At 40.4% G+C, this 18,322-nt stretch overlaps 1 protein-coding gene across 1 annotated transcript in view; it reads right to left on the bottom strand.

The window, feature by feature from the left end:
- Positions 1-1,979: 1,979 nt before the first annotated feature.
- Positions 1,980-18,322, bottom strand: part of LOC117166321 (uncharacterized) — a 101,860-nt gene continuing 85,517 nt past the window's right edge. Inside the window, exon 3 of the mRNA XM_076622715.1 lies at positions 1,980-3,665. Coding sequence (XP_076478830.1) covers positions 3,561-3,665 — 105 coding nt within the window. The 3' untranslated portion in view covers positions 1,980-3,560. The remainder of the gene's footprint in view (positions 3,666-18,322) is intronic.

Genomic DNA, 18,322 nt, shown 5'->3' with positions numbered 1-18,322 from the left:
CCATGATCGTCTATCATTCACAGTAGTCGATAACAATAGTATGTAGGTTGGCGATAGAATATCGAATATGCGTTATAGTTATGCGTTTTTGATACGACCCCTCATCCCCAATTCCCTCATCTGCTCCAAACTGTGACATTCTCACTGAAAATTATCATTCGTTCTCGATTTCGTTCGATTATTACGAGCAATGAGACGGCGAATAGCGAACGACGTCGCCAAATAAAGTCTCCGAAAAGGCATCCTGGAGTGCTCCACGCGATGGAACCTAGACACGCTCACAACTTACTTCTCGTATACGTTCATGAACGAACGACGCCACGATGCTAACGTGTGCGTGGTCTTAGCTCACTTTTATTGTCGGAAGCCGAACTGGAGCGCAAGAGTCTACTACTACCCCCGTATACCCTCTTCTCGCTCTCCACTTCTCTCTTTTCTCCTTCTTTCTTCCTCTTATTCAGGAGTTTATTTCGCGAATCCACCCACCGCCCCGGCTTGGCTCGAACCCTGGTTCCACGGTACGTAGCAACGCCATATCGTGTCCTGAATACAAATCGCGATGTTTCCTTTCGCGAGTTTCCCGAAGACTTTCAGGACGCGATCATTACCATTAATGAAGAAGTCAACGATGCATCGGGCTCTTCTCGCTGTCTCTCTTACCCTTCCGTTCGAGCACCAAGCCCTTAGGAAGCACTTGTGGTTGTACCTTCGATCTCTTTCATGGTTTCTTTCTCGTGTTTCTTCATAGTCAAGTTCTCTTTCTTTCGCATAACTCAACCAGCAAAACGGCGAAGATGGGGATGGAGGAGAAGTTTCGTGGCCGATCGTAATACATGATTATTCCCTCCGGTATCGGGGCACCGGGTATATCCGCGATTTACAATTTTTATGCCAGATTCCCAGCAGAGCGCCACAAGTCGCGGCCAGCCACGATGTGTCGTTGAACTTTCAAAAGGTCGGTGCTGCGGCGCCATGCCATTGCTTAAAATTTAGTTACCCGTTGGATACGGGCGATGATGTTTTATTCAGCTGTACGCGCTGGGCCAACGTCGTGCTTACCCGGGGAACAGGGATACAAATTAATCGTGATCCAGGACAATTTTTGCTCCCTTCTCTCTCGACTTTCCTCGCCCTTTACTAGGCGAAAAGTTTTCCGCCATGTAAAACGGGATGTCGATCGCCGGCGACGACGTCGCTTCATTTAGACGACGCTTCTTGTTTTGACCCCTTGAATGAAGATTAAAGCGGAAATGCTTGATGATATCGAAAGTTTTTTATATTAAAAGATGCCTTTTTTAAATGGACGACTACCTTAGAATGACTTAGAACGCGCTACAGCGCAATAAAATAAAAGTAATTATAAGTAATAAAAAGGAAAGGATCGTATTATTCAGACATGCACCTCTACCACAATAAGTTTCAAAATATATTGGTTGGCTAATTATATTTTTAGTTGGTGATATATTTTTCTTAATATCCACGGTAATTTGATCGTATGCATATTTTGCGAAATTTTCCTTTCTATCGTTGCATTAGAATATAAAGCATTAGTTCTACGTGAAGTTCTTTCTGCACGAGATGTGCAAACGAACGCGTCCGTCGATGATTCTGAATTCTCGAATTGTTTGATAAGAGATAGCGAACGTTCGATATGGAAATTTTATCACATTGGCGCCTGCTCTGGAACTTATTGTGGAAAAGGCGTGCGTCTGAACAGTTTGATCTTTTTCTACTTTTATTCTATCACGCTATAACGTACACATAGGACTGTCGCCCATTTAACAGCACATGAACGGCATCAGATCAATATCGGCGTATTCATATTCTCTATTTGGAAGCTAGATTAATGCAGGTCGATTTTTTTTTCAAAAGCAAGCCATATACGTTATTGCCTTTTTTTATTTTATCAGAATAGTAGGGATCTTTTTACGTTGTGTTACAAATACAGAAGATTGATTTGCGTAATATTTAAATACAATGTTACCACTCGATGTTTTAGATTCTAAATAGATTGATTCAATTACACTTAAAAAAAAGCAAGAAGTATTCGATATTAAAGAATAACTAGTTTAGTTACTAATCTCACATTTTACACTTCGTAACATTCATGTCATTTTCCAAATATCGTTTTATGTATGCTTTATCATTACAATTATTGTGAGTTTCTAAAACTTGTAGCAGCGCGCTTCGAGTTCAATGGATTTCGGTAACAACGTTATTACTGCGTCATAACGATATTTCCTGAAGTACATAGCCGCAGAGGAGCGGAAAAGGGAGGTTGGGAGCCTTGTACTTCGCACGATCTGTTCATCTTAACCCAGGAAACAGAAGGACCCGTGATACGTGAGGGAAAGTACTTCTTAGACGGACTTCGACTTGTGTGTTGGCCCTTTCGAACCCTTTGGCTATCTCCTTAGTTACACCGTTGTTCCGTACGTGAGCAAGATAGTTAGATTGTCTTCTCGAAGTTATCCACTGTTCGTGAAATTAGACTCCCGGCTTCTCTCTTCTCCATGTCCATACGTACGGCAAGCTGTGAACGTGTTTCTGTAATATCCGCAGTTGTTCGCTGATGAACACACGCTGGCTGGCGTGTTAGCCAGGCCGAGGATTCACGAAATAATCGCTGATACGCGCGTGCCAAATTACATTGCCGCGTAAATTTGTTTCGCGATGCTGCGAAATAAATTATGTATCGGCCGACGCACCCTCTTTATACCAACGGGAAATTCGATTTCTCTGTCGTTTTAACGTTGTCACATTCGGCCGGCAACCAATTACCCTTTCGATAAGCATAATATTAAAAGCAGGCTTAAACACAGCCAAATAGAGATCGATAGATGAATTCCCATCAAGATAATCTTCATTGTATAAATTCGATGTCGTTGTTGAAACTCTATCATTCTATTAAATTCTTTTCGTTGTTTCTCGATCGATAACAAATCGGATAACCTCTGTTCACAAATGTCTTCGGATCCTCGTTCGATAGAAATTTCGATGGATCTTATAAAATTTTTACGTCACGAGTAACGCATCGCCTTAATCTTTCGTGCGATATTCCGAATGCTTTTTCCTCCACAATATTGATAGCTCCGATCAGCTATGAAATTGGTTCGCGGTAAATCTTCCACTTCAATCTCGTGGCATGGTTTAATGCGTTTTACGCTCTGCGCCTGCGGATCACCGAACTAGTCCTCCCGAATAGTATTAACTGAAACGCATACGATCAGCAGACGGTCGAATGGTCATTTATCAGAAACGGTAGCAGATCGATCCTGATAATCGTGCAAGCGATCCAAGAGTTAGAGGAGTTGGAATCCCACCTACGAGTGGCCGATTTAGAGAACGTAATCACCCTTATCTTCGTTGTTCGTTCTATTTACCACTGAAAACAGGTCGGCTGCCTATTATCCCGATGTTTGTTACCAGTAACAACGATTCTCCACACGTCACGGATAATAATCAGGGATGAAGCACGCGTGTTACGTCCATGCATCATCATCCACATCAGGGCAATCTACCAGGGGTGATCGATTCGTTGCTATTCGTCTGTCATCAAATTAATTGTTATCCAGCGTATTTGGTAAAATGCGGTCCTTCGTTGAATCGTCGATAGAACACACAGGTTTGTCGTCGAACGTGCGTTTGTTTCCAATACAGCCATCCTGAAAGGTGAACGATTATTAATAACACGCGGTTATATTTGCTATATATTAATTAGCACGAAGAGGATGAATGATATATTCAATGAGTTCGAGCGTGGGGACTTGATAAAAGTTAATAATTGAAATGATTTCTGTTCACACCATCGAGTGTAATCGAAAAGAAACATTGTGAAATTTCATTAAATACGATTACATATCCACTGTTAAAAATGTAGTATATTTTCGGCGATCGTGCGTAAATGTATTCGTATCTAGCAGAAATTGATATACAGGTACAAACATGCACTGGTAACCGTGTCAGTCTGTACTAGAAACAGATCGTTTTGCATATGAAATGCCGTAGTCGTTCGCAAATGATTATTAGAAACGGGTACAGGACAGCCGTTACATGGCAATGTCCCTTCCAGCACTTCTGGCATGAAATAATTGTATCCCGTTGCGGTGATCGAACCGAATTAATCAACGTGAATGGACGTGGTAGATTCAATTAAGCTCCTCCGTTTGTCCTTCCCCCGAGATCCCCGCGGTACTTTTTACCACGCAGATACGGTCGTTCGCTTTCCAATACCGTCAGCCGCTTTATACATTTATCTTTTTATCGTTTTTGTACCCATTAATTGCAACTTGTCTTGTTATACAGTGAACTTAAGTTTTTATCCGTAGCTTTTGCTTCGAAACCGAGGCTTTATACTTCTTCTAAAAATATTCGTTCGGATCTGTTTTAATTGAAATACGATGTATATTTCTAGATTTGCTAACGACGTACTGCTATTTCGACAACGTTTCAACGATTATCAAACAATCGAGCGAACCGCGAACACATGTAGCTCGCAAGCTTTCGATTGTCAAGGCTCGATTGCATTAAGCTTTCCGGTAGAGAGGCACCGAGTTTAATCGGTAAATCCTGGCAATTTTGATGTCCGTGAAATAACCCCGGTATCCCCAGTGGTAATGATATGGACAGGATATCAATACGCTCTGTTACAGACACCGAGCACCGTTGCCTGCCGGCTATCGACCGTAAATTGTGACACGATTAATAATTGAGCGTACTTTTACAACGATCTCTTCACTGTTCGCTTTGTACAAAAGAATAAAGAATGTCCGTTTGCAATAATTTATCGGTCGATCCCGGCTTTGGATCTCTCTCTCTCTCTCTTTCTCTCTCTCTCTCTCTCTCTCCCCCTCTCTTTCTGTCGTGTTAATATCAAACAGCGGATCGTTTACGTTCCTGCGGTTTATATTCGCGGTTGCATGGGGCGTTGTATCCTCGTCTCATTTATAATGGAAAATCAGAGGAAGTCCTGGTCTGTGTTTCGCTGGAGATACTTTTAGTACCATTGGAGAAATTCGTGAGTCTGCGTTACTTGCGTCCTTCTAACATCTCGTAACGTCGCCTACGTGTAATAACTTGAATTTTCCACAAAATTCTATCGCTGTAATATTTTTTGCTTTTTTATTAAATCGAGGAATCTGAATAGATTCCAGCAGGAAAATCTATTAATTACTAACATGAACTACATATACGTGTTCAAGAAGATTATTGGATCCTGTAGCTATTTTACGTATCGTCTAGGTATATCTAGTAATAATTTGGACAATTAATGACAATTTATCATTTATCTGAGGTGGTACGTGTGTATATCAAAAAATACTGGCGTACCATTCTTTTTATTATAGCATTTACATACTACACATTTGTTTAGATCCAAGTAGATTAAATTTCATATTATTTGGCGACATTTTCACACGATTATAAAGATTTGATTATATATATAAAATGTAGAAATTGATGAAGAAATTTTGCATTAGAAAATAAAGGTGTGTGCCGATATTCGATGATTATGATGAATTGATGATGAATTGTGATATTAGCGATTAGTGTCTGCACAACGATAACAGCGTTATACGATGTGTGGCGATGCGAGAAGAATTATGATCAGCATAGGTATATCTGGTATCGTGATGATGTAGAGCTTCATTGAGCAGATAGCCAATTAGAAATCGAATCGGACGTCGGATATTGGTCGAAACATGACCAAGTTTCGGTTACACGAGGCCCGGTAGTTGCAGATTAAATCATTGGCTAGGGTTCCGGTTTGGATCTTTGTTGGACTTGGTTAGGTATCGGTTGGATCCTGGTTAAGTCTTAGATAGCTTTGGGTTAGGCGTTGGTTACATCGCTGCTCTATAGACAGACATATACAAACAGAGGTCCGAATTGGAGCTTACACGTGTATCAACAGTTGTTCCGATCTACTATTGGCCAACGTGGAAATGGATGTTACGGTCTGATCTATTTCTTACCACGAAAGCAGCATTATATTCCTTTAAATCGGTTTATTTATAAGTACTGCTCGAGCATCTTCCTCGTATCTTGTTAAATAATTAAAAGAAGCATCGGTCAGCTCTAAAAATATTTTTGCGAAACTAAGTAATTACCAATTAAATATTCACTCGGAAGTTTCTTATACCGAAATAGTATCCAACAGTTTCAAAACTCGAACAAAAAGTCTCGAGTCTGTTTATCACTTCAAAAATACATAGTATAATTTTAGACGTTCACCATAGTATCGATTTTCGAATCGAGAAAAGCAGTGTCGCCTAAATTTTTCAAGCAACCCTTCGTTAATGGGGAAACATGTATTCTAAGCGCGTTCCCAGGGGGAGAAGCGTTGATGTTCGCATTAAACATGAACTAGTTCACTGGCCTAGCTCCTGAATAACAGTATACACAGTTAAACGAGAGTAAACGGACACGAGAGCTACGTTAAATAATGCGCGAAAAGAAGAAAGAGGAAAAAGGTCCAGGCAAACGTAGAGGAGAAACGCGGAAATTTTTCTACCCCGGATTTTATGTCTCGCCGGGCGTTTGCTCGCTCGTGCCCGGCCACTCCAAGCCATTTTATGGTACGCGTGGTCGCAATCCGGATATTATGCGAGTATAGCGTCATCTCGGAAGATCCTGAAACACAGGCCACCAGCCCTCCGTTCTTCCTACCTCGTACAGTTCTTCGAGATACGAGGTAACTAGACGTTCTTACGCGCTGCGATATATATTATCGGTTTACCACGAACGCACCTGCTCTTTGTCGCAGCTCATGGAGAATTAATTATAGAATTGTCTTATGCTATCGTTGGTAAACGAAAGTACGTGCACCAGCTAGCTACTGACACGAGTTTTAGTTCATGAAGTGGATTAAAAGGTAAATCAGCAAATACCGAGTAAATAAAAGATGGTAGATGAATGCGAACAATTAAGTTTTGAGGAATTGGTAATTCTGGAGAGTAAGAAACTTGGAAATTATCAGTGCCGAAGAATCGATAAATTGCGAATTGATAATACTGGTGGATAGAAAACTTGAGAATTGGTAATGCTGAGAATCGAAAATTGATATATAATGTTAAAGAATTCTACAATGGGAAATCGATAATATTTGAGAATCAAAAAGTAGGAAATTGTTCTAAATTAAAAAATAAATTTAAAAAATCAAGAAGTTGAAAGATAAGAAGAGAACGTGGGAAGTTAAGCTCGGGGAAATTGGTAAATCGATGAATGGGGAGTTCATATTACCGTGGTATCAGAGATTTGTAGATTAAAATATGCATTTAGAAAAATCAAGAAGCCGAAAAATAGTGGAATACGGAGAACTGAATTTAAAGATTGGCGATGCTGGGGAATCGTATAATTTCGGAAGCATCGCAGAAGGGGATTTTTATGCAAAGTATGTTTGCAAGAGGGCTCAGGAATTATAGGATAAGTAGTATTCTAAGCTGAGTGAAAAATGTTTAGTGAGCATTGCTGGAAAAATTCAACTCCGTTAGTGGTGCAAGAGATTATTAATGTTAGTAAGGCGACCAGTTTGTTTGCCACTATTTAAAGAATTATCTCATTCCATTCTTAAACATTTTTCTTTCATTCTAACCAGTATTTTCTATCCTATAAATCATAAATTCTTCTTTAAAAATATCCAATATTTAGCTACGAGAAAATTACTAAAATATCGAAGAAATTAAAATCGTGCAAACGCTAAAACTCAAACAAGATCACTTTCCAACCTGTCATTGACAACCATAACGAATAAAATCGAATATCGATCAGCAGTCATGATTTTTCGAGTCTTGGCGAATCCTTCTTGCATAATCGGATTTTCAAAGTGTTTCTATTTGTTTATTCCTTCCCTGGAAAGGAAGGATCGTTTGCGCGACGATCGAACGAGATATACGGGCTTACGAGTGTTTGGCTTGGAGATTGAGGTTGCTGGAAAAGAAGGCAGCTGGTAAAAAAAAGCAGGGGAAACGACGATAGCAATGTGAAAAACGGGAAGGAACAAGGCGATGGAAAACATCTTTTCAGGTTCCTAGCGCGGATTCAGACATCCGTTTCGTTGTTGCGTCCGTTTCCAATAACGCAATCGCGGAGGATCGATTTTCAATCCAATCATCAGAGAATGCAATGTGTAAACCGTGGCAGAAAGTGCAATATACTTTCATGAGTGGCCATCTATGATCACCCAGAATGTCGAGAAAGAGGGAGGAAACAACGCGGATAGTACGTTGGTTATGCGGCTGGCGGGTTGGAACGCTTGAAAATCGAATACTCGAACAACCCCTTGTACCAGCCACGGGGAGCCGGTATAAACTCATAATCCCATATTTTTTCTTCTCTTGACCCCCTGTTGTCCCTTCTATCTCATCTTCTTTTATCCGTTTCTCCATCCCTGTTTCGCTTTTCCTCGTATCCCCTTTATCCCGCGAATAAACGTTTCCCTCTTTTCCAACGTGATCCACCACGCATCGATCTAGATTTCCGTGGATCCACTATAAGTTCCTACCTTCCTATCAGTCGCTAGACCAAGATCCAGAGATCGATACGTGTTCCATTTGACGAAGCGAGGAAATTGAACACGACCAACGTCAAGAATTCCACTCTCTGCGGCTCTTCGTGCACTCTGGAAACGTTCGTCGAGGAAACGAGCTGCTGGATGAAAATTCTTTCACGAAGATTCGCTAGGGTGCGTGCGAGGGATGTCTACGCGTATCTCCGTTCATATGGTCACGAATTTGCCAGGAATTGCTACGGCGATTATCTAGGCGCGAAAGTTCCAGCTGGACGAGTTGGAATTAAACATTCCAGGTTTCGCGAGTTCTAAATCATTCTAGCCGCGACTTCGTTAGAAGGTTTGGATAGCACTTTTATAAATATTTTTAATTTTATAATATTTTACAGTGCAATCGTACATTTTTGGAAAATGCGTAATTCTTATACTCGTTTGAGATGGATAGGGAATATAAGTAGGAAATGCTCGTCACTCCGACTAACTTCATTGTGAAAAATTTAATTTCTATTTATTTATATAATATACAGTTTGCTATATTTCGAAGTGCGATGAACATAGAAATATAGTTTTTAAATTTTTATTTCAGCTAATAATTACAAACTATTGAGATACATTTAGTATAAAACTATCTCCTATTTGCATATTCATCGCTGCGCAAACGTTGCGCAAGTATCTAGAAGAAGAAGACACTAAGCAAAATAACAAGGCGATTCTAACGTATACAGTTAAACGTAGAAATGGGGTAGAATGATAAGGAAAAGAACTCATTGGTTCGTTTCACTTATCGACGCACATAATCTGACAGTTGCCTGCAATTCTCGTCATGCGATACACCAGCGATCCGTTCTTCTCCGATTCCTTCCCTCCAAGATTGGGAATCACTTTTGCGAAATCTGAAAATCTAGAGGGCCGCCTCCGGTGACGAGCGAGTGGGTCGGGCCAGGGGCAGATTTATTTTCACCGAGGATCCTTTTCTCCCGACTTGGGCTGCCTCAAAGGAGATTTCGTTTCGGGTCGATCGGCGGATTCGGTTCTTTCGTACGAAGATTCGCTTCCCTCTCTTTCTCTCTCTTTCGTGGTAGGAACCGAAATTACGACGAGGTGCCTGACGTCTAGCACGTGGTTGAGCGTGTCTGCGTGCCAGGCTGCATTAGGCTGGGTACACACGCCATCCGTCGAAGTTCCCCGGGATAATGAAAGAGAGAAGGTCGCGGAGACAGCCGGAGCGAGAATAAAGTATGGATTGCTTTTAACGGGTTCGCGAAGAATGGCTGGTCGATGGATGGAGTAGGAAGCGAGCCGAGATAGCGGCTTCTGAGGTGATAAAGAGAGAGGGTAAGAGAGAGTGGTTTTAGGAAGGTGAAGCCATGGAAAAAGGGAGGTATACGAAGGTTACGTGGAAGAAAGAAGAAACACGTACGAAAGCAAACACAGGGATGGTAGGTTACACACAAACGTAGACAGACAAAGAGGGGAAGGATGGTTCAGCAACTGTGCTGGCTGCAGTCTCGATAAAACATTCAGTTCGAAAAATGCTGCTCCATAAAAATTCCATTCACTATTATGCCACGCAATCTTTGGCTGGATATCGGTTATTGCTACCGCCAGCCATATCGTGGCCAGATTTACGTACGGGTGCTTATAATACCTCGCCACCCTGTGCTGATTTGTCATTTGCACTTTCTCGTACGTTTCATATTTTAACGCGTGTCGCCGATCGATATGTAACTTTACGCGTTTCACTTACTCGGCTCTTCTCTTTTTTAATAACAATTGTGCAACATTTCGTGTATCGATTTGGTCTGCCTCAAAAACGAATAAGTTCGTCCCCTTTCTTGTGAAAACTGGGATTTCTGATAAATAAAAGATATAAAATATATTTATTTGTATATAATATATATGTATATATGTATATATCACACATATATAAAATTTTGTCTATTTATTAGTTATTTTTGAAACACATAGTGGATTATTTTCATTTGTAATTATGTCACATTAAAATTATTCTGACGTTAACAACGTCAGAGAATGAACATAAATGTATTTATCACATCTTTTCTCTGTGATGTTCTGTATGAAACAAAGCACAGAGCAGAGAAGAGCAAATTGCAGCACCATAGAAGAAACAGAAGAAAGCAGTAATTCTCTGTCGGCTGAGCGAACGGCAGCACCGAAAGCACAGCACAATGAATCTCTTCCAACAGGGTGGCCCGATTCCCGGAGATTATACACCGGGGGTATGCAAGTTTTTTACGATGTGTACGGAAGAGCCTAGAGGGCAGACATTTAACCGAGCAAAGCGCGGCTGACCATAGTCTGTTATATACGACAAGGAACGACACAGGTCAGCCGTACATTTTTCGCGTCGCGACGCTCCGAGATGCGTTCTGTCTCCTCTTCTCTTTGCCTCGTCGGTTGTGGCGACGGGTTATGATCTTCCGCGAGGTCGACCGGAAAAATGAAAATTCCGGTATGTGCCGGCTTCTATTATGTTCGCTGCTACACGAGCCTGCGCCACGATACCCGGCGACCTCGATGTCGACTAAAAAGTGCGTTAAGATGGCCCCAACCACATTTTTGCCCCCAGCCCCCGGAACGTCTTTTATGTGTTTTTCACGGCGTCGTTCTTCCTAGACGAATCACGCGACGTGATCTTGCAGGGGATCTCCCTATCGCCGTATGCAAGCGAACCCGCTCTGTATATTCAGGGACGAGAAAACATTGAAAGAGGTTGCTTCCATGGGGGTTGATACAATAAGGCGTTCCCAGCAACGAAATATTTCCTTCTTTCGACTATAGTTATTGGAACTCCTCGATATTTCACAGTATTGAAAAGGGATGGTATCATATATGGGCAATAGTATTGTGTCGCTGATGTTTGGGAAGATTGGAAATTATTTTATACACATGGGGTGGTTTCATTGGATATTGGTGTCTGTAGATTGTATAGCATTATCTATTTTTTATTACAACCGTCGGCTATTGAAATTTAGGCGACTATGTACATATAGTAAATGATTTATTGCTACACCATGTTAGTTGAAAATATACCAAACTTTTAGGTTGCTCTTATATAAAAGAGATGGAAAATGTGTTTTATCACGTTCTTCATATAAATATTAGGTTGTTCGAAAAGTTTCTTACGTTTTATAAGGAAATAATAGACGCACAATGTTTTTTGTTCTATATTAGTTTACTGAATTATGCACGAACATAATAATAGAAATAGAACGAAATGGATCATACCTAATTCAATAAAATAATATAGAACAGAAATTGTTGTTCATCTCTTATCACCTTATGAAACGAAAGAAACATTTCGGACAACCTAATATATTCGATCACGTTTCTCAAGAAATGAAAAATGTTAAAAATTTCGAGTCGTTTCATTTCAATTACTTTGAACAATATCTGTATTAGCTAAATACTAGTAATATATGTAAATTGTTGATGTTCGTTAGGGCATCCATTAAAGACCCATTAATTCAATCATGCATGTATATTACTTAATACAATTATCTATTACATCATTCCCTCGAGGGTTCCCTGGACAGACCAAAAACACGTATTCCGGTTGAATCATAATTAATAAACAGCGATTGAGCGTATCACTTGATCCGGCCAGTTGAAACGCGTTTAAACAATTCATCGTCGCGGTCAGTCACATCGACTGACAGTTCGTTAAATCTTTCCATTGCCTGTCGGTGGTTGATCAATCGAGTCTGTTTATCGTGTAATTGCGACCGTTATGGAAGTATCAGCCGATTGCTTCCTCCACGTTGAGGTTCACGATCAAACGCATTCTTTCTCACTTTTTCTGTCCTCGACTGTCGTTGATTAATAACCCTGCAAAATTTGACACGTCGATGGTACAGTTTGTCGTCACAGCGACCGTTCAATCGACGTCTCGATATCTCAAGTATAATCAATTTCCCGTTGCTGGTCTGTAGAAGACGTCGCGTAATTTTTTACTATCCTAAATTTCCTCTTAAGATCACGTTTTCTCCTCGTCAAGGCGATACCTTTGTCAACGTCTATCTACGTAATGAACTAATAACCTAGAAGCTAAATCGAAAGTGTACCTCCAATAACGTTGTAACAAAGTTCGTTCTCATTTTCATTCTATTTCTTCTCGCGAAATATGGCGTTATTCGTGCCATTCTCAACACGAGCTTCTGGGCAACGCACACCCGTCCGTTTATCCGGCAAAGAGAGCACTCTCACTTCGTTAGAAGAGAGGAAAATAATGCTTTTCATCCAGTATGCAGGCATATGGCCGACAACCTCGATCGTTTGCTCGTTCGCGCGTGGAAACTGGCCATACAGCGGAGAGAATGAAATTAAAGACGAGGAGAGAAAGTTATGAATAGAAACGCGCCGCGCCGTCGTACAGGAATCGCGAATGAATTTGCAGAACGCGTCTATCGTTCGTTTCTTCGCTGGAATTTCTGTTTGCAGTTACAAATGCACTGTTCCGTGTAAACATTAATACCTACGGAGGGAAAATATTTGTCTGGCATCGTCGATTGCAACGTAGCGTGGCTACGTAAGCTACACCTAATACATTCAGTAGAATAGGTCGACGCGTGGTCAGCCACGTATACCGTGGTACTTGGCTAACTGGGCACGAGTCGGCACCGTATCTTGCTAGTTATCAAGGGAGGTGTATCTTTCTTCACCATGGGAGTACTGAGTTAGTATAACGACAAATAGTAAACGCAACATTATTATATAGCGTGTCCCATCTGAAGATTTACACGCAATTATCTGGCGAAATATTTATTACTCTAGAAAACGTTTCAAGTAAAATTTGCTTCGTTCCGGAGAGAATATTTTATAGTGGTCATAAATCTTATCTACAGCGTCAAAATCGTTAAAATTTCAAGGTGTTTCTTTTTAATGGAACTATGTGTTTTTATTTCAGTAGATACGTAATCCTCCTTGTGATAAACTCATTGGCCAATAACATCTTGATCTTTCAAGATAATTTATCGTTGTTCAAATTTCAACTTCGTTAAACATCTAGGAATTGTACGTTATCTTCTGTATTTGAAAGAACAGCCCTGTATAAGACTTTAATCTGCATCGAATATGAAATATCAATGTTACTTTTGAATGGAAGTAAGAATTTGTCTCGATAACTGGCTACATTCGAGATTAAACGTGTCTCGTGGTTTTTTCCCAGTTCTAAGTTTCAAGTGCCCTTTTCTGCGACAAATACGTATTAACGAGGGAATTATATACGAGTTATATACGGCTGTGAGTTTCGACACCGTATTCGATATAAAGTTGGAGCATGACAGGGAGAAGCAGCTTACAGTTTAGTCAGAAACGAGTTATGCGTGTAATTGCGTAAGCACATTTCCGTCTCAGAGACACCGAATGAAAACGGCACTGGATATTACATGGAGCAGCATGCGTTCTTTTCCCGTTGGCCAATTTTCACGTGCAAACATGTGACTATGCAATGAAAGTCGGTCAAGTAGTAAATCACAAAGATATGATTTTTTCGGCCACAGGCCGGAAGACGAGTATCCGACCGGAAGAGGCGAGGAGGTCACTGCTTAGTCAGCGACGGTAACGCGAATCTTTCCTCCAAAAATGGGGCGGCGTTTTCTGCGAAAGACAAGACAAAGGATTTGTTTGACGAAAATAAAAGAACACTCTGTTGCTTTATGAATTACTTATGAATTATTTATCAATTGTTTATGAATTATTTATGAATTATTTTTTAATTATTTAAATTTTGAGAAATGACAAATATCACGTTTCGGTCAATGAGATATTAGCAGAATGTTAATTTATCAAGTAATGATATTAACACAGTTGTAGCTTGTAGAATTTTGTGATAATTGAAGGATAGTTTCGCGTAACGAAGGCTACGCTTGTTACTATATTCCTTCTAGAAAAATATTTTAATTTATTTAATTTTTACCATATATTTCAACATTTTTAACATAACATATATGATATATTTTAGAATTACAAGGAGTATTATTTATAATTATGTAACAGAAGAGCAGTGCGTAATTAAATTATGGAGTTAGCAGTTCATGTTAAAAGTTGCTTTTGGGAAAAACATTTGCAAATTGAACTGATATAAAAAGTAATTATAAAAAAGTTAATAATGGCATATTTTAAAATATTGTTCATAATCATTATGGGTATCAGAATGATCTGACTATCTCGATATCTGCGTCATAGAATAAGAAATTAACGATTGTGATATCCTGATAAAATAACAATTTTGCTAACAGGAACACAAATATATATATAGTAGACATTTTATTGGACATTGGACATTTTATTTAAAAATCCATAATTATCTTGCGTATCTGTTGTACCTACAACTTTGCACAGAAACTAGTGCCATAGTATTATTTATCTTTTCCAACCCTACAACTTTCATAACCAATACTTTCATCCCTTCCTTGAAGTAACAAAGATATTTTTAATGAATACAGCTGGTGGGACTTGCATCTTCTAATATTTCTCTGATGACATTATTTCAATATGCAAATACGCAAAATATATATAAAGTAAAATATAATAAATAATATAAAATAAAAAAAATACGCAAATGTACAATAGGCAAAAGGCCTCGTTGTTGATTTTTATTTCTAAAGAAGAATGTAGAGAAACGTGCGCAAAACGTCTAGCATGAACTGTCACGTAGAAAGTGTGGAACGCGATGGCCAGGATACGCAGACCGGATACGATTTCGCACACGTGTAAAACATTTCACGGGACGTATGTATGTCCAGGGATCGTCGTTCGACGAAATGAATGACATTAAATTTAACGCTGCCAATTTGTCGAGGTGCACGCATCCGCGAATCCCGACGCACACGTGGCAGCGCGAGCACCAGGGCTTCCGGCATACATCGTCACACAACCGTCGAACGAGCCGTCACACAAGGAAACCTCAGAGATGTGCACGCGGACGATGGCATAAAGCACGGTTCTGCAAACACGTAGGTATCATTTGAGGGGACATTCGATGTGCTGCATAATATATGGACTGCGGCATGACGCCATCGTAATTGATTGTAGCGCCCTGCGGTTTGGCACCCGCTGGTCGGAAGTGTTCACAATTACTACAATGGAATCGCGCAAAGTTAATGGTAAAATATTCATTTCCGGTCGTAGTAATTCGCACGTGCGGACAGATCCGCGATTGGGAACCGATTTCACTCGGACCGTGACGCTTCGGGTTTTCGTGACTCGTTTCACAGACAGTGCTCCCCCCTTATCGAAAATCCTGCCGGAAGCAGCCTCACGAGCCCGTTTCAAGCGTGTTTCCTTGAATTTTGATGGGTCGATTACCGTTCATAGTTACATCGTGTGCTCATACAACGTTGAAGCGTTAATTCAGACGTCCGAACCTGTCAACAGGGCGAACCTTTTATTACGCTCTTTGAAATAAATTGGGGCAAAACGTGTTTATTGGACGAAAGAGTTCGAAGCTTGGTTTGATGATTAAGATTTAATGGCACCAACGATTTCCCAGATACACGATCACGAACGCGCCGTATAAACGGGCGAAATTAGAATGGACGTAAATAACGAAATATTTGACATCGGCCTGGTGATAAATAAAAGAGTAGCCCGGGTCAGGCTGGCTCGACGTTGGCAAATAAAAAGAAATATTTTATACAGCGTACCAGAGTTTCCAGGATATAATCCCTGCAACCGTGTTTGTGCACGCATGCTACGCAGAATGCTGTTTTGGCATCATCGTACGGTCGTTTAAAATTTAAGCCGGGACCGAATTTAGTGTCAACCAATTACCAGCGCGGAATCGACATTAATCCAGAGTTTAATGCGTGGATCAATTTTCAAGCGGCAGCTGCTAACTGTGGATTCTTTCAGGGATGAATATGTTTCGCGTCGAGTAAGCGTTCCATCTACCATTGATTCTCCGCACGCGGCAAATAAACGTTCTTTGATGTCAATAAACCGTTCTCCAACACCAACGGCGGGATGCACTTTTCGATTTATGTGCATCTGTATAAAAGCGATATCCGGTGAAAAGTGTTTCGAACGCGTTATTGTAACTGAAACACGTGACAGAACGTTTACATAAACCGTCGGACGAACGTACGTTTTGCAACTGTGAATGAGGGAAACGACTCGAAGGAGGCGGATGTTCAGAGAACCGATGGTACAATCGCTGTATGATGAACGCCTGTATTTCTGCGTACTCTTCTACAATTACATTCGAGATGAAGAGATGCGAGAGAAGAGAAAGAAAGAGTGAAATGGGTATCAGCGTTCAAGAATATGAGTCTCTCCGAATCAAACTAATCAAGTCGAGTTTTTATTCATTTTTTAATTCCATTAGTATTCGATTTTCCAGATACTAATGTCTTACTTTCTAACTTTTGGATTTAATTACTGTAAAAAGATGCTACAAATGTTCGTAAGATCTTTTTTGTACATTCCAATTGATGGAATCGATCAATGTGGCTTCCGAACAACACGTATACTATAATGAATTTTTCCATTATAATTTCTACAAATAGGAACAGATAGAGAAAAAAATTACGTAAGTGGTATTTATAAATAGATAGTATAGGTGTAAGTTATGAAAATAAGTATCCTCGCTAAATAAACGCGAACGAGAGGGAAATTTATTAAATATTTCTTGAAAAATGATAATTATAAGTGAATCTTGGCTATCGTGTATCACGATTCTTAAAATTATTGTCATTTCAATTGAAATAATACAGCGTTTAAACAAACGAACGTAATAATAAAAGATACCTGCCCTGATAATGCACATCGATCGTTCTAGTACAGGATCGTGTTATACTTTTAATCGAAAAGTTCCAGCGTCCATTCCAATTTTCCATGGCGTCTTTTTTTCCTCCCTCTGCTGATACGAGCGAAGAAAAATGCCATCCAGCAATCGTCGTCGATTATTCAACGACAGATCCCATCGCAGATGCCCGATACGGGTTTGAACCCGTCCAAAAATCCCGACTATAAAGTTACGAATACGATTTTTCTGCCAACGTCCGATCCGCTCTGGAAACGTTCAGATTTCTCCGGCGCATTAATCAAGATTCGAAATCCCCGCTTTCACGTGGCACGGTTGCAGGTGCACACGGCCATAACGCGGCTCGAAACTTCACCGGCAACTATTCGTTCGACTCGAGAGGGGGCGGAAAAGGGAGGGCAAGAGAGAGAAAGAGAGAGAGAAGTACCGTGACAGAAGCGTTTAAACTTGCGTCGGAATCCTTCGTGTTGCCTTGTGGGCCAACTCTGTTGCGCATAAATCAGTCAACTTTACATAACGTTCAACGCCGACGACGTTCGTCGTCTCGCCAAGTCCCATGTAAGCTGCAGCGCATCGCCGTTCTTACGTCGCGTCGCGGCCAACTTCGCGATTTTCAAGTTTCCTCTAATAAGCCAGTCGAACTTCAGCTTTCGACGGAGTCTTTGTGATCTCTAGTGGGATTGTCGAAAATAGTCCATGCACGCTCGATCGTATCTCATTAATATCACATCGTCGGCAACTTTCACTGTCGCTTTATGCCTTGATAAATTTACTATGACGAAGGATAATATCTGGGAATTTGGTGTCTTGAGAGGTATTTCAACTGGTTTGGAGATGAAATTGCGTCGTAAACGCGATAGCTTTGGTGATAGTTTGCAGAGGGAATTAGATCCCTGCACGGCTGATCTGCACGTGGTCAGCAAGTAGAGTTTCCCAGAAAATGATATGTCTATTGCTGTGTTTCAGACATGTTTGGGAAAAGAAAAAGTACATTTCCTCGTGGCAATAAAAGATGCAAAAGAAGAAATGGA

The sequence above is a fragment of the Bombus vancouverensis genome, chromosome 11, assembly GCF_051014615.1.
Source record: "Bombus vancouverensis nearcticus chromosome 11, iyBomVanc1_principal, whole genome shotgun sequence".
NCBI classification, from domain to species: Eukaryota; Metazoa; Arthropoda; class Insecta; order Hymenoptera; family Apidae; genus Bombus; species Bombus vancouverensis.
Note: the sequence above shows the minus strand (reverse complement) of the source record. Positions and strands in the feature narration are given on the sequence as shown.